The sequence below is a fragment of the Marmota marmota genome, unplaced genomic scaffold, assembly GCF_001458135.2.
Source record: "Marmota marmota marmota unplaced genomic scaffold, marMar, whole genome shotgun sequence".
Classification (NCBI taxonomy): Eukaryota; Metazoa; Chordata; class Mammalia; order Rodentia; family Sciuridae; genus Marmota; species Marmota marmota.
This window is the reverse complement of record NW_026000168.1, coordinates 9,979,315-10,002,245: the sequence shown is the minus strand read 5'-3', so window position 1 is coordinate 10,002,245 and position 22,931 is coordinate 9,979,315. Positions and strand designations below refer to the sequence as shown.

The 22,931-nt window shown below is 50.0% G+C and overlaps 1 protein-coding gene across 19 annotated transcripts in view; it reads right to left on the bottom strand.

Annotated features, from left to right (window-relative positions):
- The window catches only part of Itpr1 (inositol 1,4,5-trisphosphate receptor type 1), a 389,291-nt gene that overhangs the window by 145,392 nt on the left and 220,968 nt on the right, over positions 1–22,931 (bottom strand). For all 19 annotated transcript variants that reach the window (XM_048787037.1, XM_048787038.1, XM_048787047.1 and 16 more), the window contains 2 exons: positions 8,940–9,120; positions 6,493–6,746 (listed from right to left, as the gene is read on the bottom strand). In XM_048787037.1, the coding sequence (XP_048642994.1) occupies positions 6,493–6,746; positions 8,940–9,120 (435 nt within the window). The remainder of the gene's footprint in view (positions 1–6,492; positions 6,747–8,939; positions 9,121–22,931) is intronic.

The window sequence follows — 22,931 nt, the reverse complement described above, 5'->3', positions numbered from 1 at the left end:
AGAGTCTGTATGATTCCCATGATGGTCCACTAACCATGATGGACTTAGTGAGTGGCAATGGCCACGAATGGTGTGGCTTGCTCTCCAGGGTATCTGCTTGGGATACAGTGGAGGAGGGCTTCTCCTTGTAGTCCAGTTCCAACTCTTCCAATCTTTTCGAGTTCTCATTTCTCCATTTAATTCTTACCCCTCTGTACCCCTCCCTCTACCAACCTCCCACTCAGTGACGTCTGACATTTTAAAGGTGGTTCAAAACTACACTAGGATTTCATCTCCCTCTAGTCAGAATTCCAACCATCAAGAACACAAACAATAATAAGCATTGGTGAGCACTGGGGAAAAAGGTACATGTGTACATTGCTGGTGGGACTGCGAATTAGTACAACCACCCTGGAAAGCCATACGGAGACTCCTCAAAAAACCAGGAATGGAACTACCACATGACCCAGCTATCCCACTCCTCTCTCTATACCTAAAAGAAGTAAAACCAACAGACCATGGTGACACACAACACGTGCGTGAGGGCTTACAGGAGCACAATTCCCACCAGCCAAGCTAGAACCAGCCCAGATGCCCATCAACAGATGTATGGGTCAAGACAATGTGGTGTATGTACACAATACACAATGGAGTTTTAGTCAGCCATAGAGAAGAATGAAATTATGGCATTTGGAAAAAAAAAGAAAAAAGGGATGGCAATGTAGAACATCATGTTAAGTGAAATAAGCCAGATTCAGAATGTCAAGGGCTGAATGTTTTCTATCATCTGTGGAAGCCAGAGAGAAATAAGGGAAAAAAGTGTGCATGCGTGTGTGTGTGTGTGTGTGTGTGTGTGTGTGTGTGTGTAAAGATATCAAGACAGGGAAGATAAGAGGAGCAGAAGAAGGAAATTGGGGGGAAGGGAAGAAAGGTGGGAAAAGCAGAATGAAGGTAGGAAAATGACGCTGTGTGTGTATATAAATCTACCACAGTGAATTCCACCTTTGTGCATCTGTATCACTACCAAGAGCCAATCAAAATAAATTTAGATAAAGGAGTGAAAGGAAGACCAAGAGGGTAGAGGAAGGAGAATATCAAGGGAGGGAGGAGGGAGAAGGAAAGGTAGAGGACTTGGGAATGAAATGGAGTATATCAAATACCCTGCACGTATTATTTTTTTTTTCAAAATGAACCCAACTCTTATATATAACTGTAATGCACTAAGAAAAGAAAAAAAGAGTTGATGGTGCGGCCTGGATGCTGAACACGCAGAGCCTAGCAGTGGGGACAGTTCCCCACGGTACTAGATGTTACAGGTGGTTTATGGGCCATGGAGGGAGCCTGGATTTCCTGCTTGGCCATTCCCATTCTTAAAGCACGGGGAAATAATAAGCGTGATATTCTTCATCTCACGGTTATAAAAGTGACACCTTATTTACTGCAGAAAATGAAAAACAGAAAAAGATTAAAATCACAAGATGACATGAACATAACCTCTGACTTGGTAATTCCACGTTTGTGAAATGCTCATTTTTACTAACAAAGTATGTGCATGGGGTGCTCACCACAGCACTGTTGATAATGGTGAAGAATTATAAGTAACCTCAAGGAGCCGGGTGTGGTGGCACACGCCTCTACTCCCCCCAGCTTGGGAGGCTGAGGCAGGAGGATCACGAATTCAAAGCCAGCCTCAGCGACTTAGCGAGACCCTGTCTCAAAATGAAAAATCATAATTTTCAAAAGACACTGGGGATGTGGCCCCCGAGTTCAATTCCTGCTATAAAAAACAGAACAAACAAACAAAAACCTCAATGCCTACCAACTGAGGTGTAGTTAAAAATAAGTCAGGGGCTGGGGTTGTGGCTCAGTGGTAGAGTGCTTGCTTGGCTTGTATGAAGCCCTGGGTTCAATTCTCAGCATCACATACAAATAAATAAATAAATAGAGGTCCATCTATGACTTAAAATAAATAAATAAAGACACACTACCCATATCATTCATGGTTGTAAACTAGAAAGACCAAGTCGATCAATGTGTGTCATAAGGAAAGATCTAGGGCACACTGTTAAGTTAAAAAGAAATTGGCAAATAGGTTAATTGGTGACACAAACACATTTGTATTAAATGTTTCCTGAGATGATGCTTCTTGGATAGGAGAAAGAGAAGTCTGAACTAAAACTATTTTTTTATTCCTTCTATGCACTTTTTATTTTTTTATGGTTGTAATGCATTCCACTATTGTCATGTATGTAAGAAATAAAAAAAAACCAACTAAACGTGTATTTTTGTTTGAACATTTATAAAGAGGATATATTCACATATTCCTGAAGTCAAGGATTGTTTTTCTCAGGACCACAGGCAGCCAGAGGAGGGTTTCAGACCCATTTTACCCACTCCTCTGGGAGTGGTGCTGTTGCCTCAGGGCCTGGAGGAGCCCCTGGCCAGGTCTGGTGGAGGAGCGATGGGTGGAGAGGGCCTCCTTCTCAGTAGCTCCTTCAAATTCCAGTCACTGTTCCCACCACACCCTGCTCTGCTCAGTGGGGCCACCTGAATGACCACATCTTCTCTGCTTGGTGACAGCAGGGTTCCCACCACGCCCCTCTCTGCATTGAGCTTGCTGCTCATCAAGCACTCTGTTCTTTTGCTTCTGGGGCTCCAACTGAGCCATCCCCCTGCCTCCTCCTCCTCTAGGATGTGGCCAGCTCCCAGATGCTACAGCCCCACCTCTGTGACATAGCTCTAGACGGCTCTCCCCAGAACCATACTGACAGCACTGAGTCCCCAGGCAGCTGGCACGGGGGCTGGTGCCTCCTGGGCACTTTACAAATGCTGGCTGAATCTCTGCATTCCATGGGACAGAGGAAGGAAAGGGCCCTGGGGAAGCCGCCTGCTAATATTTCACCCATGTTTCCAGCTCCCCATGGAGGCCAGCTAGCTGCCCTTTCTCCAAAGCCTGTCCCATTTCCCAGGGTTTCTGAGGTGACTTGCTGGAACCTCCCATTCCCTAATTCAGACCCCTGTCCTCTTGTCCTCTACAAACACAGAGGGATGCTGTCAGTGCACCCAGGGGCTGCTCCCACGTGCTGCCAGTACCAGCCACCTGCTGTGCTGGAGAAGTCTTCCCATCAGCCAGGCCAGGCAGAGAGAGAGTAAGCAGGGAAGGGCAGGGAAAGAAGCGAAAGCCCCAAGCCCAGGCTTAAGTCTACCCAGAGATCTGGACCTGCTTTCCTTAGAGCAGCAACTGCCACTTGGCACAAACTCCGCAGCTGCCTCTCTACTGCACATTTACCAACAGCAAAGTTAAGGTTGTACACAGGACAAGAGGCTCTGGGCAGGAGCCCAGGGGCTGCCACTTCAGAAGGCCCATTCCTTCTCTCAAGTCAATCTGCGCTTCTCAAACCAGGGAGCCAGAAACCCCTCCAGAGACAACTCCACCTCCCTGGGACCCACTGCCCGGACGGAATGCTACAAACAGGTGTCAGTCACAAGAGTGGATCCCCACGGAAAACCATCACAGGGGAACTGGACTCCTGAAAATCTGATTTCACTGGGGCAAGTTCACCACCTGAAGGATTTCGTGGAAGGTGTTTTTGTTTGTTTGGTGGCCCTGGGAAATGAACCCGGGCACTCTCCCACTGAGCCACATCCTTGGTCCTTGTCATCCTCCTGCCTCAGTCTCTCCAGTAGCTGGGTTTGCGGGTGTGTGCCACCACACCCAGCCTGACTTTGTGGGAGTTTTGACCTACATCCTTGTGAACCCTGGGTCCAGTTCACTGGCTTTCTCAGTGGGCCTGTGGAACCTTGGGAGAGGTCCCTGGAATGCCCCCACCTTCCAGGGCTCTTACAGATGGAGGGGGGAACTCTAGCACTCTCTGGTTTCCACTCTGAACAGAGCAGCTTTACTCTCATCTGCTCAGTGCATTTCTGCATAAATGTTCTTCATACAAAGGATTCTATGGCTTAAAAAAAAAAGGAATTTGAAAGCACCAAATTGGATCATCTTTATATACCTTGAAATTAAATTACCAGGTCTTTTTTTTCCCCAATATGTGAAAATATCTTTTACCCCCTCCCCATAGCACCGTATCCCACAGAGCTGCAGACAGGAGAATCAAGTTCTGGAAAGACTTCATTAGGAGGAGCTTCTGCCTGTGGGCTTCCTGGGGCGCTAGTCTGAAGGACAGTTGTGGGAAGAGCTAGAGTATGAAACTACAATTCTGAAGACTTCCAAATAAGAAATAATGAATTTTAGGCCTCACTCTACCCCCACTGCGGAGGAGGGCGAATGCGCTGGCGAGGGAGAGCTCCGGAGGCGGAGAGCAGGGCAGGGGCACCACCCAGGACCACACTGGGGAGGCTTGCGGCTCTGCCCTTGGGTGGCAGGAGGGTCCACCTGGGCAGCCCTGGGCGTGGTGAGCACAGAACTCCCACATCAGCACCTCTGAGAAGCCTTCCCGGGCTGCGCACACGGGGTGGCCCCCTTCCTCTGACCCAGCGAATGCCCTATGATGAATTCGTGTAACACCCAGCACTGGCTGCCATCTCTGGTGGGCCCACGGGCTCCCGACCAGACAAGGTCCCGTCACCAGGTACCCCATAACTGTTCACTGGCACAATCATCCCATCCCTGCTTCCCTACTGGTGCCCACTGGTGATGTCACACAGAGGAGCAGCACAGGGAACTGTCACTATGCTTAGTCTAGAAATGGCCCCAGAAGCAGGGTGGGCCCTTTACCCACAAAGATGCCACACCCAGCCACCTTGGCTCTCCAGGGCACTAACTCCACCTTCACAGGCCTCCTTCAGAATTAACGGGGTCCCTTATAAGACAGAGGGGCAGATGACATCTGGGCACAGTCACTTTTCAGACAGTGGGACCAGCTAACTAGGCGACAGTCACACCTGGGCCTCGGGGCAGGAGCGTCTTGCTCCACTTGACTGAGCCACGCAGGTCCAACCAGGACTAAGGTGCTCTCGGCCACAGGAAGGGAGCTTGCAGAGGGGCTAGAAAACTGACAGGCGGGATCCCACACGCAGGGGTTGACAGAGAGCACGAAGGTCAATGGCTGACATCAACCAGCAGCAGGAGAAAGACCCCGGCCCTGTCTGGAGGGCCTCTGCCTCAGCCACTCACACCCCCTGGCCCTGCGGGTTCAGCGTGGCCACCTGCGGAGTCTGTGGGCAATCTCTTCCTTTTAAGTCGTGGGTCAGACTTGGCCAGACAATGACCTCAGATCTGAGATGCTTTTTCCAAATTCTGGCTCTTCCTTCACTCCTCTGCCTTCCTCCATAACAACAGTCCTTCCTACCTGGCTGATCCCCATGGAGATTGGGTGGCAGCAACTCACAGTGGCAACACCAAATGATCTGCCACAGTCAATGTGTGATAGGCCATTGCGTCACCTGTGGGAAAGCTAGCGATGGCAGTACTTATAGGTGACACCTTCCTTGCCCTTGCCAGATGTGACATTTCAGCCTCCTACTGTTTTTTCCCCTTTTATATTCTAAGCTCAGAAACTCCCAGTGCTGACTGTGATCCTGGGAGGAAGCATTCCACGTGGGAGGAGCTGTCCAACACCTTTTCCTTATTCATCCTCCCTCCATTCAGGCAAACACAGGTGGTGTCCCTGGGCTCAAGAGTTGGCAGCCAACCCAGGCAGTGGCCATGGGCCCAGGGCTCCAGGATGCTCTCCTGGGCGGGACTGGGCCTCCACGTACCTGGGCCCATTTGGAAGAAAAAGGCCAGTCTCTGGAACCCAGCTGTGGCACTTTGGCTGGGAAACTCTGCAAGGGAGTTAGCGAGCCTCTGATGCAGCGTGTGGTCAGCAGCTCCGGCCTTGGGACACCTGGGTCCAAGGCCCTGTCCTGCCCTCCCTCCCGCATCCTCTCTCTGAAGTACGACAACGTATGTAGTTACCCAAAGCATGGCACCCGGGGCACTCAGAAGACCCAATAAACCTTGGCTATGGTTATCATCCCCAAACAAGAAATGAACAAAGGATTTCCAGGAGCAACGATTCCTGACTATCTGTGGAAACTCTGGAAGGCAACTACTCCATTCAACTGGCAGCCATGCTTTGCTTGAGGATGGGGATAAGTGCTGAGAAACAAGATGTTAGGCAACCTCTTGGTGCCAGCGTCAAAGAACACACTCATGTAAACCCAGATGGCACAGTCTACTACCCTCCTGGGGCAGATGGCACCTACCATCGCGGGCATGGTCTGCCACTGACCGAGGTAACGTTGTGCAGCGTGCGACTGAGTTCATGAGAACTTTCTATGCACCTGATTTTGTAAGGCTAACATCTTCGATTTTTACTTGAGACCCTAGATGCTGCACGGCGAAAGGCTACAAGATCCCATCACCCACAGGCACCTCCCCTGGATGGGGACCGAGGCCTGGAGACTCCGAAGTCAGCCATCCACGCTGCAGCTCAAGCTAGCTATCCGCACGAGAGGTGCTTAAGTGTGGGAGGAGGGTGGCTGATGTCCCTCACCTGCCTGGGCCCTCACCTGCAGGTCTCGGTTGTGGTTTTCGCAGAGTAGCTGCAGGAAGCGCAGGATGGGCTGCATGATGGTAATGACCGCGCTCATCTCCAGCTCATCCTTGGTCTTGTCGGTGGTGGTCTTGGTGCCCTCCCCGGACTGGTAGTGGTCGTCGGGGTCGGCCTCCCTCCGGAAGGTGGTGAAGGCTTTCCTGGTGGCAGCAGAGGCCTCCAGGAGCTGATCCCGGACCTCTTCTGTTATCTGCGTCGTGGGCTCTTTGGCTGGAAGGCAAGCGTGAGATGGTCAGTACTGGACATCCTCAGGAGCGCCATTCTCCTTTCCAAAGGGACCTCAGAAACCTGGGTCTCCACTGGAGACCTGTGAGGCTGGCACAACACCCTGGGAAGGCACAGACTCCTCTCAGTCCTTAGGCAGGATGAGGGTGGAGTGGACCCTGGCCAGCTGCTCCTGGTCCCCGTGTCCCGTCTAGGCTAGGCCCATGTCTAGAGAAGAGCTTGGTACAGCTCTGTGGACCTCACGACCAAGGCTCTGGGTCTCGGGTCCTCCTTTGCACCCTGGTGAGCACCAGTGAACTCTATCTCAGGCGGCTGGGAGAGGCTCACCATGACGCCAAGTGGTCACCTAACACTGGTGGTCCTTTGTGTGGCTTGTCCGACCCAGTCCTCAGGATCCCTGAGCTAACTGTGGCATCGTCGTTAGGAGCACGGACGGCAGTCGGATCGCCTGGGCTCAGATGCCAGCTCCACACCTTCCTGCTGCATGTCCCTAACAAGTCAAGGACCATGTCTGCGCCTCTGCTTCCTCATTGGTAAAATGGAGACAGCGTTCTACCTAGTTTGCAAGGTTGGCTTGAGCTTTAGATGAACTGAACAGGAAGAGAGGCTCTGCTATGCTTTGGATCTGCAAAGTTCCCCAGTGGGTTAAAGGCTGGATCCCCATCCCAATGTGCCATTGGAAGGTGATGGAACCTGTAAGAAGCACAGCCTCTTGGGACATCTTAGATTCACTGGGGGGATATCCTAGAGGGGGACTGGAGGGCCTTGGTCTTTTCTGTTTTTCTGCTTCTTGGCCACGAGGTAGGTGCTTCTGCTCTGTCACATGCTCCTGTCTGACATGCTGCCTTAGGACTGGACCAAAAACAAAGAGGCCAATTGGTTATGGACCAAAACTTCCAAGTTAACCTTTTATCTTTATAACCTGATTATCTAAGGTATTTGTTATAGTGACAGAAAGCTGGCTAATATATGACTAATTCATTTCAGTCTTTAGGCATCCTTCATGTTTCTTCCATTTATCCCCATTCTAGACTAGTTGTTCTCAATCAAGGGAGATGCCTTCCCCAATCCCACTCAGGGAATAACGACATTGTATCTGGAGACACATTTGGCTGAGGGTGGGGATGTGCTACTGGTATCTAATTGAGCAAAGGTCACATATGCTAATAAATACCTTATATAGCTGGGCATGGAGGCACATGCCCATAATCCCAGCAACTGGGGAGGCTAAGGAAGGAGGACCACAAGTTTAAGGCCAGCCTCAACAATTTAGCAAGACCCTGTCTGAAAATAAAAAAATAAAAAAGGGCTGGGGATGTAGCTCAGTGGTAAAGCATTCTTGGGTTCAAGCCCTAATACACTAAGAATTTTAAATAAATAAATACCCTATAATGCACAAGACAGCCCCTAAAACAAAGAAGCTTCCAAAGGTCAACAGTGCTATGGTTGAGAAATCTAGCTCTAAACTTGAAAAGCAAGACTCACAGTGGTTAATTTATTCAAGGTTGTCTGACTCCCAAAACTGTGGGTCTTCCACTCCGTGTAGCACTACTGGGAGATGACAGACAAAAAGCTCTGTCCTTTAGAAAATAAGGAGAGATCACCTGACCAAGGACAGACACTGGTAGCTTTGCTTACTTGTTTGTTTGTGTGGCACTGGGGATTGAACTCTGAGCCACATTCCCAGCACCCCCTCCCTACCCACATCTTTTTAAAATTTTGGGACAGGGCCTTGCTAAATTGCTAAGAGTCTCACTAAGTTGCTGAGGCTAGCCTCAAACTTGTGATCCTCCTGCTTCAGCCTCTGGAGTCACTGGAATTTCAGGTGTGCACCACTGTGCCCAGCTCCCTAAGACACCAGTTTTAGAGTATGCATTACTCTAAGACTGCATGGAAATGACAGGAAAAGAATATCCACAGATTCTCTACCAATAAAACCCTCAGCTTGACCAAAAAGAATGACCACAAATTTATTAAACAAGAGTAATTATGACTAGTGTCACAGGACTTCAGCTCATGTCACCTAGGGAGAATTACTTCAAAACCAGAGCAGTTGTTTTCTTCGGAGAATTCGGGTGGTGATGCATCCTAGAGTCTAAAAATGATGGAAAAAACTTACAGGAAACCAAGCCTCCTCTCCCTTTCCTAGGCCAGCAGATGGAAGATGGGGAGCATTACCTTTTTTCCGGGACGGGGCCTCCCTGTCCGCCTCGTCATCTTTCTTTTTGTTTCCTAAGTCACTGGTGTTCACAGTCACAGTTGCCTTGATTTCCTGCTGGGCCATCTTCATTCGGTCATAAAAGACCTTGAAGAATCTCTCGGACTTCTTATCTTCTGTCAACCGGCAGAAAAAGGAGTGCTGGAGGGGCAAACACACAGAGTTTCAACACTAACAGGCCCCCGTGAGCCCCACTGGCCGCCACACTGACTGGAGACCAGAGCCAGCCCCAAGCCTTGCAGAGGACCCAGGGTCGGCCCAAGGTTAAACATGGTGGCCCAACTCTCACTCTCTGGGTTGAGCATCAGAGATCGTCAACACAGAGTTCTAAACCTGTGGTGGTGGAGGAGGCACATGGGCTTTGGAAGCCTGCCAGGGGGTGGTGGGAAGACTGCAGCCTGCTGAGAGCCGCTCCTCTACTGCAAGCACACAAAACAAGGCTGTTAACAATGGAGACGGAAAATGGTTTTGGAGACGACTGCAGGGCCATCATTTGCTCGAGGAGTCCCCTGGGCTCCTCCCCAGCACAGAGCCCCGTGAACAATGCACGGATGACTCAGATGGGCCACCTGCCCCACAGGCCTCCGTAACAGGTAAGGATGACACATTCTTAAGTCAGACTGAGTCAAAAGCACCCGGGGAAGGCCTGTGAGCGTAGATGCTTAGAGCTGGAGGGGCCGACGCTGGGCTGCAGCCATCTCAGAACCTTCATGGAAACAGTGGATTTTCCAGTAAGTGTCGAAGGGCAGGGAAGAGTGGTTAGAGGAAGAAGCTCCAAATGCACAGGTAGCCCGCCTCTTGGAAACGCATTTGCTTTTGGACCCACTGCAAGCAATAGTATACACTGTTGATATGAAAACACAATATGGTATTTCAACTTCATTTATGAGTATTCTCTTTTCACCCCCTTGCAAGTTCCACACTGTTGTGAGTTATTTACATAAAAATACAATACGGTCATTTCCAGCGGAATAAAACAAAGCTCCAAACAATGTATTTGATTCTCCAGGTCGATCTTCCTGCCAGTTTTGCATCTTCCCGTTTGGAAAGATGGCGCTCCCCTGCATGGTGGTCTTTGGCTTCCAATCTTGGAAAAAAACTCAAGCCTTACCAGCCCCTCGATCCCCTCAGGCTCCCCCACTGTAGCCTGTATCCACCTGCCAAGGGCTGATTCAGTCACCACCTGACTACCACACCTTCGTCTGCCACCATACAACCACAGCCACTCTGGCCCTCTGACCCTCAGGCCACATTGACTGACATCTGTCCCATGAGCACTTCTCCATCAGGTCCCTGCTTCTCCCCTCCCTGGTGTTGACTCTGATGCTTCTTATACAGGACCAACTTCCTACCTGTGTTCTCTGGTCCTCCTGCCTGCCAATCCCTCCCGAATGCTCCCCCAGGCTCCATGTCTGCAGCTACTTAGCCTTGAACCAAGCAGAAGTCTCGAGTGTCCTCCACTGTCTTTTACTGCCTTATTTCCTGCTAAGTTTCCTACCGTTCCTTCCACCCACCATCACGGGGTAGGCATCATGAGTGGTGCATGGTGTCAGACACAAGAGAGAAAACAGTGAGTGCAAAAAGAAAACCATGAAGCCAGAAGCCTGGTGAGGAACGGACACAGTACTGCCAGTCACCCTAAGGACCACTGACCACGTTATAACACAGCCTTCTGTCCCCATGAAAGTGACCCAAGAATGTGCTAGTGAATGGTCCTGTGGCAGACACGTGATGCCACTGCCCTAGTGTCTTGCTCTCCCTGGGTCCTCATCTTCTGGTCTCACCACAAATGTCACTTTCTCAGTGAAGCCACTATGAATGTCACTTTCTCAGTGAAGCCATCTCTAATGCTCCCAGGCCAACTGCTGTGTTCTATTCTCTTCACTGCAGAACACTGTTGAGTCGCACGGCTGCTATATTTATCGTTCAACTGCTCACATCTGTCTCACACAGGGCAGAAGCTCTGGGAGGGCAGGTGCTTCACCTGTGATTGACAGCTGCCTCCAGAGCACCCTGAAGGGGCCCGGCACATGCAGCACTCCTTAAATGTCTCATTAAATAGCGACTCTAATAACCCAGAACGTGGTGGCTCCTCCTAAGTGGATCCCCCTGCTCAGATCTGTATACGGAGTGGACATGACACAAATAAGTGCCACCAAATAAATTAATTCTGGGAAATTGCTCAAATACCCGAAACCAAGTTTCCAACCCTTCATCTCTTTTAGAGCCAACACACCCACAGACACAAGATGATGTACATGAGGGCAGAGAAAGCAACCTAAAGCTGCCTAATATCAGGGACCCAACTTCTGCACCAAGACCCATCTTCCCACACCCAGGGTCACAGGAGGCTGCTCACTAATGTGGTGGGCCACCAGAGGGCTGCCGCCTCAGGACACACCAGTCACCTCTCCAGCATGGAGGCTGCTTGACAAGCGGGTGGGGACGATCTGGTCATTCAAGAAAACAAAAGCACTTTCAATAAGAAACTAAATACGACAAATGAAGCCGGCCACCTGTCATCTACAACCGCTCAACCCGGCTGCAAACCACGCTGCTTAGCATCCAGCCAGCCCAGCCAGCCCACGTCAGCTGACACCTTCAGGGTAAGGGAAGCGCCTCTGAAATGGGAGAAGGGCAGGGGACGGAGGATTTTGTGCTTCTATATATGTTTCTGCAATGGACAGTATGTTTATTCTGTATTATTTATACCGGTCCTCAGTAATCCCTTAAGGACTGGAAACAGTTTTACCAACAGAAGGTGCTCAACAAAACAATCCAATGGATAACAGGCTCCAGAAGACACGAAGAAGATTAGAAAAGCAAAATTAGAAAAGGATGGGGATGGGCAGAGTCTCGATTCAGGGGAGTCTCGGTTTGGCTTGAATCCCTGGCCACAATCAGGCGGAACCAAGAGGCGTATCAGTTATGCCACTGGAGAAATGCAATCAGCACTTCAAGGGGAGGTCAGCAGGAGTGAGCAGGAGAACAGGGCCCTCCACATGGTTCCTGGACCTGTTCAAACCTGTTCTGTAGTAGCCTATTTGCAGGACTTAGGGAGAGGGGGTGCTCTGCTCAGGACTTGCATGCTAGGTGGGACCTAAGACCAGAGCGAGTGGGTATGTGGACTCCCAGCTTTGGTCTGCCTGGCCACATGCCCACTTTTCTTCCTATTGAACCTATTTCAACTCATCTTCCCTTCCCCAAACCAAGAGCTTATAGTCACAAGGAGGTTTTACCTCTCCAAATCTTTCCCTCCATCCCACCGGGCAGGGGTGGGGCAGCCCTTCAGCATAAATACGGCCTGGAGCAGGCAAGGTGGGGAGATAGTGAAAGAAATCAAAATTGCGGTTGCCTTAAGGGGCATGCATGGGAAGGGACTACAAAGGCAGCAATGGAAACTTCCAGAACAAATCATCTGGATGTGAGTGAAGGTTACACAGATAACCACCAGAATAATGTCCCCTCTAAGGCATCCACATGCTCATCCCTGGAATCTGCGAAAGAGTCACCTTACAGGGCCCAGTGGCTTGACCCAGCAGAGGGCACAAAGGCTGCTCACCCACCTCACCACGAGGAGCGGATCCCGGATTACTCAGGGGGCCCAACGTCATCACCAGGGCCCTTCAGAGTGGAAGAGGGACAGATGCATCATGAGAAGGACCCAACTCTCTGCTGCTGAATTGGAAACAGGGGGAAGAGGCCATAAGCCAAGGACCGTGGGCGGCCTCCAGAACTGCAGGCGCCTCCAAAAATGAGGACAGCCCTGCAGCACTCTGGTTTCAGTCTAGTGAGATTCATGTCCAACTTGCAAAACAAAAAATTCAAGAACTCAAAGCCACTACATTTGTGGTCATCTATTGCTGCAGCCATAGCCAATGACACAACAGGCATAAAACAGCTGTCAACTGTAACTGAGCTCTACCCTGAGCTGGCTATTAATCGTAAACCATATTACAATAAAAAGAGAGGGAAGAGATACTTTGCTTTGCTTCTGGAAAGCTAGGGAACTACAAAAAGATGTGCAGACAAGGAGCCGCCTTCAGAGACCCCCTGACCCCCAGGGGAACAGCATGCACCGGCCCCACGGCCAACCTGTCCTCAACCTGCCGTTTATCTCCAAATCACATTTTATTCCAAAGCCCTTCTAATAGGTGCTGCCTCATCTGAGCCCGAAGAGATTGCCAAGCCAGATAGCATCATTCATAAACCCGTCAGAGTGCAGAGCAGAGCACCAGGGTCAGGAGAGGCCGGTGGCTTATGGCGTGGCCCGACATACTCTCCACCTCCTGTCTGCATCCTCAACCCACATGAGCCGCCCGGCCCCTGCCAGACAGGAGCAGAAGGTTGGGAAAGCAGAGGAAGGGGAGCTGGTGGGGGGCAGATGCTCAGCGCCAAGGCCAGACACCACAGACAGCAGGCCTGCCCGGGACATGCTCAGGGGAAGGAAGTGGGGTCAGGGGCAGGGCGAGGAAGTGACCAGTGGCCCAGGGCATCTCCACAGCAGCAGTGGGAGAGGAAGCAGGCATGGCTGCGGTCAGCCAAGCTTCAAAATAAAACAAAAGAGCAGGCGAATGCAGATCACGGAATGTGGAAGCCGGAAGCCCTCTGCTCTAGCAGTTTCCAAATGGTTTTCCCAGCAGGGAAACTCCTCGCTCCCCTTCCCAGATACATCCTCTATAAGGACGCCAGATGGGCAGGAGAAAGACAAGGCAGAGTGACTCCCTTGAAACAGAGGGAGGACCCTCCGTCAGGACATGGGAACTAACTCTGGACTCCGCTCTGCAAACCACCACTGGAGACCATCCTTCCACTTTTCAAGATAAGGAAACTGAGACCCAGGCAGGAAAAGGGCCTTGCTGAGGCTGCAGAGAGATCAACTCCTCAACTTCCCAAGCGACCCTCTCCACCCGCCTGGATGGGGGTAGTTCAAACAGCCTGCGCTGACCTTCTTGCCCTCTGGTAACTGTCACCAGCACTCAGGTGTCCCTCCTTGGGCTGACTAAGCTGGATAGGGACCAAGGAACAGAGGTCTTAGATTAAAAGGATAATCAACTAGCTCTTCATATCAAGTCTTGAAATAATAAGATATTGGTTAATTAGCCTAGCAGACACCCACTACCGATGCTCAAGTCCTTTGCAAAGAAATGAAGCCTGCTTTCGGGCAAGAAGGCCCCTGGGATTAGGGCCTAGCACTCTATAGACAGCAAGAAGGCAGTGGACAGGGGGTGGGGTGGACACTGCTTTCTTTAGCACAAGGAGGTCACAGCTTGAAGTAAACTAATCGGGTAAGGGATCCTGGGGAGAAGACTAACAGGAGCTAAGAGACTGGACACAGACCCTGGAACATAAACCAACAACGGGCAACATCCGCTGCATCAAAAAGAAGGAACTTCAGGGGAAAGACCAGCTTTGATCTCTAAGGACCATGGTGCTCCCTAGCAGACCAGGCAGCCTGCCCACACCTGCCCAGGCAGAGGCCACTCTGATGGCAGGAGTCCCTCTGTGGGTATCTCAGCTAGGGGATGGGGCAGTGGCAGGAAGCAGACATAGAAGTGATCAGAAAGTCACCTGGCAGGAGAGGGAGGGCTTGAGGACAGCAGCCAGAGCCAGTCTAGCCGCGGGACTTCGTTCCTACCATAAAGGAAGGCGTTTCTCCCTGCGGCTGGTCCACCTTCTGGAAGCACTTGCTCTGGGCCTTGGGAGAATCCAGAGAATGAGATTTTCCATCTGACTGCCTTCCAAGACCTGACCCTGGCCAGCACAGCCTGTGGCACTCGCTGCCCTTGCGTGCTTATCTGCTGGGACATGAATTAAGTCTTTAGGCTAAGTCCAAGAATTCAGAAAATGTGGCTGCCGGGCAGGGAGCCAGCACCCAAGTGTCCAAGGGCTGATGGAAATTCTTCCCTAGAGTCTTTGCTTGCTCTTTTCACACCAGCTCTGGGACTTGAGAGGACATCTCCACTAGAACAACGTGTCCCTGCCCTGCTGGAACCAAGTGATGTCAGTGGCCACCAAGATGTGGGTTAGGCCTTGGCTCTCCACCCGTGATGAACTGAGAATGCACCACATCCCAGGGACCCTCTGTCACCTAATTACAGTGATGGCAACTGAATGTCTCCAATTGGCCAGGCACTGCCTGAGGACTTGACACAAACAACATCCCAGGAGTAAGTGCCCTTATTATCTCTGCTCTACAGATGAGGAAACTGAGGCACCCAGAAGTTATGGAACTTGCCAAGTTCTACATCTACAAAGTGGGGTCATGCACCTGACCCTCAGCCCAAACCCTCGACCACCTTCTTCGTGCAACAGTTCTCAGCTGAGCACACATCTGTGTCATACCGTGAACACCTTTTGGGTTTTATAATCCCCCTCATCCTCACCCTCCAAGTCCCTCCAAGAGGCACAGTCACCCACTGCTCTCTTAGGGAACAACTGCTGGGACAGGTTCTCATGCCAATGCTCGACTCACCCAGGACAGATGACACATCTGTTCATAGGGACTCCCAACAACCCATCTGCTATTTGAAGGTTTGCCGAGGTTGGGGGCAATGAATTGTTAACAAAGCCACTGTCACACCGTGACTGCTGTAGGTCTTGAGTCTTAGAAACTAAGGAAAATATCCAAAACTTAAAGATCAGGAATCACAAACTAAGTAATAAAACAGCTGGTCAGGCCCAGAGCACATGGAGAACGGGAGGTGAACAACCCTACATTTCAGCCTTGATTCCCCACTGGCCAAGATTCTTATCTTGGGAAATTTACTTGTTCTCATTTGTGCCCTGGAGGCTCCTTATCTGAAAAAAAAAAAAAATGAGGGTCAGACCACCTTCCTTGTCTGAAGCTGAGGGTCCATCAAGGTTGAGGTTATGAACAGTAAGTATAATATTGTTACCTAACAATAATACCCTGTTCAAAGGAAAGGCCCAGGGGAAAAAAAAAAAGATGGATCTATGAATGAGCTAGTGTGATGGAAACACCAAAATCTGATACTAAACAACATCCATTGATAAACAATTCCAACTGGGCCTGGTAGGTCAAAATGGCTTCCAAATTGACAGTGAAACACAAAGAACAGCAATTCACGGCAGCTTTCGCAATATAGGAAGTTCACAGAGAAATCTGGCTGGAATTTCTCTAGCTACAGAGACCATCCAGACTTCCGTAGATGGACAGGCAAACATTTTTTTGCTTCTATTCTCAACATTCTCACCCAAGGACAGAATTTAAGATCTTCCTCTTAGATAGTCCCCAGTCTTTCAAGGTGAATTTTCCCCTGGTATTTGCAACGACTGTGGTCTTCAGGGTCTGACAATGAATAAAATGGTCATTCAGAATTGAACGTTCGTTCCCTAGGAAAAAATTATGGCACATTTCAGAAGTCAAGTTTTCCAAGGTTTGATGGGCTTTGACCAGTGAACATCTGGAGCTCTCGCTTTACCAACAACTTCTCTGAGGATGCCTCCAGCTTTGACGAGTCCAGAAATAAAATGGACTTCAAAGTGGAAAGGGAGGAGGTGAGCAGGGAACCAAGCATGCATTGGAAAGGCTTTGGCATTTCAACATCGTGGTCCTGAAGCAAGGCCCTCCTTCACCCAATGGAGCCACCTCTTGACAGCTTAGAGGCAAGCACTGTTTCTATGACTCGGCCAGGCAAGACTGGAACAGATGTCCTGGCCCATGCCTGAGAGATGGGATGAGGAACAAGGAGACCTTCAATCAGGATTAACAGGGACACTGGACCTCAGGGTCAAGGCCAAAGCAGTGGACCTTCATGATAGCTCTCTGTGTAGATCAGAACACAGATGCTCTCACACACATTCATCAGAACCTCAGCCAATAAAATTAAAAAGGCATATCTTAAGGCTGGGGTTGTGGCTCAGCGGTAGAGCACTTGCCTAGCACATCTGAGGAACTGGGCTCGATCCTCAGCACCACATAAAAACAAATAAATAAAGGTATGGTGTTCCTCTCCAACAAAAATATTTTTTTTAAAAAGGCATATCTTAAAAAGCCCCCAACTGCATAGGTAAACTGTTAGCGATCGCTAATATTTAACAGTCAAACCAAATACATTTCAGATAGGAGGCTCAGCCACATTGCTCTGGAGGACCCTGCCCCAGAAACAGGAAGTTAAGGAGACTCCAAACTTTCTCTAGGTTCAATTATCAACACTTGTATGTTTCATGGGGATCCCCTGGTATAACTGTCTCCATGAAGAGAAAAATTGAAATCTTCCAAGGGAAAACAGAGACAACCCATGGAATGCAACATACATGTAACCCCCGCCCCCCGCCCCCCCCAAATAGACGCAATCCAAAAATTTGCAGGAAATGGAAAGAGCGACAGTAGGGGCCTCTCTGGTAATCTTCCATAAATGCAAGAAGGATTTTGGTGGCTCTTTGAATGAACACAAGGCTTGTTCTTAAAAGGTACTTTAAATCTTTTAAAGGTACTAGCCTTCAGGAAGGACTTCTGTTACAACTACTCAAGGAGGCTTCAGAATCTTGGTCCATGGACATCCCAGAGGTGAAGAGAATGAACCACCATCTGAATTGTGTGTCTGGGGCTGCAGGAGTCACTGGCCAGAGGCTAGGGCTGATTCTACAATCCATCGGGCAAGTCTCTTAGCAGTTTGGGTGAAACCCTCAGGTCCCCAGCAGCTTGCCCACAGCCCTGCCACAGGCGGTGCTCTGGGGACACACAGAGGCCTCTTCTCATGAGGCCTCCAATCTATACCATGAGTCCCTGAAAGATGCCTGTGGTGCTTGGACATCCCTCTCCTCACCCAAGAAATGCATCCTGCACCTCAGCCCAGGAGGGTGCTGGGGAGCCAGGAGCAGGGAGCAGGGAGCAGGGCCCAGTACTGGGGCCTGGCTGCCACCAGACCCTGTTCTTTCCCACATCCCATGGTGGGGGCTGGAAGGGGAGGTGTCCCAAACCATCAAAAACAGGACTGAAGCAGAAGCTGGAGGGTCTGAGGAGTTGGGGGATGAATCCTCTGGATCACATTTCCATTTTCTGTACCCGAGGGATGACGCATTAGCACTAATCCATGTTTCCTGCCCTCAAAGCTCCAAGGTTCCCAGGGAGTTTGACTTGAGATCTACACCAAGGTCAAGAATCATCCTGACCCACACATTTTCTACATTTGTGCAGAGTCACAGGCCTGAGAGAGCACCAAGCCTCTCTCCTAGAGGCAGAGACCCTATATCCTCACAAGGGGTGGCTGAAGAACTGAAGGAGGAGGATCAGGACTGTAGGAGAGGCCTGTTGAGAGGAGTCAAGGACAAAGCACAGGTGAGAGCCCCTCTAGCACCTGACACCTGGCAGGTGTTCACACCAGCCACACTCCTTCCCTGCTCTCAACACACCCAACCGCACAGCAAGGCCACTGGACCATAAAATGCAAAGAAAAATAAACACACCCCGGCCTGCCAGAGGCAAGGACACTGGTTCACGAACAAAAAAGGATCAGCTGAAATGACTGCCTCTTTGACCAGGACCTGTAGTCACCCTGTCAACATGCTCCCAGCCCCAACAGACCTCTCCCAGCCCCGCAGGCCCATTTCACAGTGCGCCGGCCCATCAGGACACAGCCTGGTGGCTGCAGAGGCATCGGGCAGTAACACATGCTGATGGCAAAACGGACGGGGGTGCAGGATGGAATTACACAGCACTCATCCGTGTATGCACTGCTCTGTATATTATGGCCCTGGCAGGGGTAGTGTGTATCCCAGCAGGTGACGGGCCTGAGCCAACCTGGTGCCCTTTAGAAGCACTGACTTAGGGATGGCCGGGATCACCTAATTGAGCCTCCCACCTGATGACAGGCGTATTACTGTGGCCTACAGTCACTTCGTGTCCCACCACCTTGGCCTCCTTGGCTCCACCTGTGTGCCAAACCCACGGCAGCCCAGCTGTCCAGAACACTCATGCTCTCTGCTCCTCTCATCTGCAAGGGCTCTGCTGAGAAGGAGCCTCCCTAGAGAAACCTTCCTAACCTTCCTAAGTGAACCCTGTGTGCTCGCCCATCGAGGGCTCCCAACCTGCTATCCACTCGATGAACTGATTCCCAGCTCTCTGCCACGCCCCCCAGTAAACTCCTGGAGAAGCTGCCTCATGTGGAGCCAGTCCCCAGCTGTATCACAGCCACCTCCCACGGTGCTCAATAAGTACCAGATTACCTCCTATGATGCTCAATAAATATTTACTATATGAGTAAATGAACAATAATCCTAAGGGTGGTGTCATTTCAAAAATGTCAAGCTTCACGTCTCCGTCTCAGGAAGCTGAAGTTTAACTCAGTGACCAGAAGATTCCTCTATGTGAAAGCTGAAAGTCCTGCTAAACGGGGACAACACAGAACACCAGGGACCAGCTGAAGGCGTCGGATGTGGTACTGGCACCTCTCAGAGGCTTATCAGGTTTTTGTTCATAACTCTGGCTGGGGAGCCTTAATCCACCTAGTTAGTGGTTCACTACTGTGGCCCCACTGACATAAGTGCCCACATCATTAACAAGGGAGCAGGTAGGACAATCATCCATGGGTCTCCCACCTCAGAACCTGGCTTCCTCCCAGGATGGATAGCTACAAGCTCCTGACTGAACAGGTAGTGGGCTTGGGCTGCAGGCAAACAAAAACATGCTTCTCAAATGCTGGATGGTGAGGGCAGCTCAAACACATCCTCCATGAATAGCAACAGAATTTTTGAAAACCCTGAATTCAGAGGAAGACGCGTCCTCATATTAGGAGTCAAGCAGGTGGTAGTTTGTAATGAGAAAACCACCGGCCGTCACTCATCGGTAGAGCACTCGCCTAGCATGCACAAGGCTGGAGTTCCATCCCAGCCCTTCAAAATAAATTAAAAAATTAAATGAATTAAAAGTTGCAACCATAAATTTAACCCTGCTGTTGCTGGAAGAAGTCCAAAGGGAAAGTCCCTCCAGTTACTCAGAGCAAGGCAAAAAATTACCTAAGAGGTCTGGAATCTGGGGCTATTTTATGCAGATGTCTGTAGCACAAGTTAATAAGGGGAAGTCAACCTGCCTTTGATTATTCCAACAGGCTACTGCTGAGGATTGCAAAACTCTTAAGCAAGGCAGGGGTGGGTTTGGCTTTGCAGATTTTTTTAAGTTTTCTTTCTTTAAGTCTGTCATCATGGAACTACTTGTTCTTTTGTAAGGATCTTTCATTACAGAATCTATTCTGGTGGGACAATATGAAGCCTCCTCAGAAGGCTCTCTGATCCCCAGCAGCCACAGTTTTGCAAGTTCAATAGGACGGTGCATTTGGCTTTCCTGAAGAGGATCTGATGGAATAGTCATTGTCTTCATTCTTTCTTCTTCTTTTTTATTTTTTTGCAGTGCTCAGGATCAAATTCAGGCCTTGCACATGCTAAGTGTGTGTTACCACTGAGCTACACCCCTAGCCCACCCACTACTTTTTTTTTCCTTTAAATATGGATTGAGTAATTTCAACTCACAACCTTCAGGTAACAGTTGCCCAAACTCCAGGAATTATCAAACCCACTCTCTTGTTTTCATGTGGTTCTATTTTATGCGGGAGGAGACCGGAGAGGTCACTCTGCCTGAGGGGAGAGCACAGAGAAAGACACACTGAAACACAGCAGCTCTCCTCCTCTAGGGCATAAGCACCGTGGAATGAGCCGCGGAATCCACCTGGTTCCAGAGCAATCCAGCATGGGAGAGCAGGAAGATGGCCAGGACAGGGCCCTCTAATGGAGTGAGTGACCTTAAAGAATCAAGGAAGAAGAAATAAGGGATGGTGGGAAAAATATACTTTACAGGGGGGAAAAAGAAAACCCCAAACTCTTGTGATGTCCTGGAGCTCCACAACTGGGGAGCTCTTGGGAGGGAAAGGGAAAAATATTCTGTTTCCGGAGGCAGCTCCAAGAAATCATGAGTAGGTGCAAGAAACAAGGAAGCTTATGGATTAAAAAGAAAGAAAGGAAAGAGAAGAAAAGGAAGGGAGGGGGGAGGAAGGAGTCAGGGAAGGGGGAAGTGAGACTTTTGAGAGACAGGGGAATTAAAAAATACCATGGCAACAACTCAGTCCACCTACCCTGGCCGCCCACCCACAGCCGGATTCTTTACTGACGCATTTGAGAACAAGCTGGTTCGTACCAGCTCAGGAAGGTGAGCAAACCCATAGAGCTCATTAAATCCCTGTGCAGCCACTCTTGTCTGCCTGCAGATAGTGAGCAAGGAGGATATAAATAGAAGTTATATAACATCTCTTTGTTGATTCCTGTGCTCACCGAAAACATGCAGCATGACCCGGTTTTCCTTTCCAGTTTGCCGTGGCCTGCTGCTTGAGGACTGTGAGCCACTGAGGAATCCTCTTAGAGTTCCAAGAGCAGGATGCTCATGGCCAGCTTAGAGGAGCTCAGGGTGGGTGCCCAAGTTAGAAACCCTCAGGGCCGAGTCCTCCTCGGATTAAAAAAAAAAAAATCCACTAGGTATCCTTAAAAAAAAATAAGTAAAAAGGTAAGGAATCTTGGGGCCACCTCTTAGAACATCTCCTCATGAAAATAAAGGAATACCAACTTAGCACCCTGGGTCCAAGAAAACCATAAAAAACGGCACTGGGGTTTTTCTAAAGGAGGCCGAGATCCAGCTCTGCAGAGCTGAGGGTTTCTAAATACGCCCGACAGAAATAGTTGTCTTTTCCTTTTTAATAGGCAGGACAGGTAAGAGTCCAGGGGACTGAACGTGTCTGCTCCCCAAGATGCTGAAACAGAAGACAGCTGCACTCAACGCTCAGACCAAGGGCCCCCAGGTCCAGTCCAACCTGGCCAGACACTCCAGGCCTGTCGAGCTCCCTCTGTGTCCTCCCCCGGGTGGTTTCAGAGGAGCCTGCGCTCATCAGATAGGCTGAGGAGCCCCAGGATGGACTCCTTATCTAACCTGTTGATGCCACCAGACTGCTTCAGAATCGGTTACCATGGGAACGCTTCCCTCATGCGCATTCCTTAAGACACTTTGCAGGTGCTGCAGAATTTGCTGCCCTTGGTCTCAGTTGGCTTTCTGTGAGTCCTCGGATGTGTGTCTCCAACCGGGAAGACGTTCAAAGCTGTCACCAAAGGATTTCAGAGGCAGCTGTCTTTAAGGGTTAGGCAGGTAGGCCGAGGCCAAATGGGACAGGGGAGCTATGCTGACCCCTCACCCCCAAGTATGTGGAAGCCCCCTTTAGCATTCAAATCTATCTGTGAACCAAAAGATCCTGCAGGACTCTAATCAGCTCAGACTGTGACCTTAGCAAGCCATAGTGTGGCTGTCATTCCTACTGTGGGATGTACTTTCCCATCAGAACTAGTGGGTGGCCAAAAAACACAACAGTGCACGCTCTCAGGCGGGGAACTGGGTATCAGAGGCAAGCAATCAGAACATCAGGGAGCTGCCATTATAGTATTAGGTGTCTAGATGATTCATACAATGACCAGAGCTAGGGTTTGTTTTTGTTTTTAGTTGAAGGAGATAAAGAATCAGCAAAAAAGGGCTGCCGCTCAGTGGCAGAGAGCTTGCCTAACGTGTGAGGTCCTGGGTTTAATCCCTAGCACCGCAAAAAAAAAAAAAAAAAATCAGCAGAAGTATCCAGTGTTACCTAATTACAAACCCTCTGTTATAGTGTGAGGAACCAGACACAGAATTCAAGGGAGGTGTTGCCAGACAGGACAGGAGGCCATACTAGCTGCCCAAACCATGGTCTGAGGTCACTGAAGCACCTCAGCCCATCTCGCCTGAGCCCCTGTGCCTTCCCCTATTCTGCATCCCGCAGAGAGCACATGTTCTCCCTTCTCCAGGCTGAAGAGTAAGGATCTGGCAAGAACCACTACGTCTTCATGTGCCGACAGAGCAATGTTGCCAGGTAACAAATGTAGAAATGTACTCTGAAAACTGTATGTGACAATATACAACCTCCGCT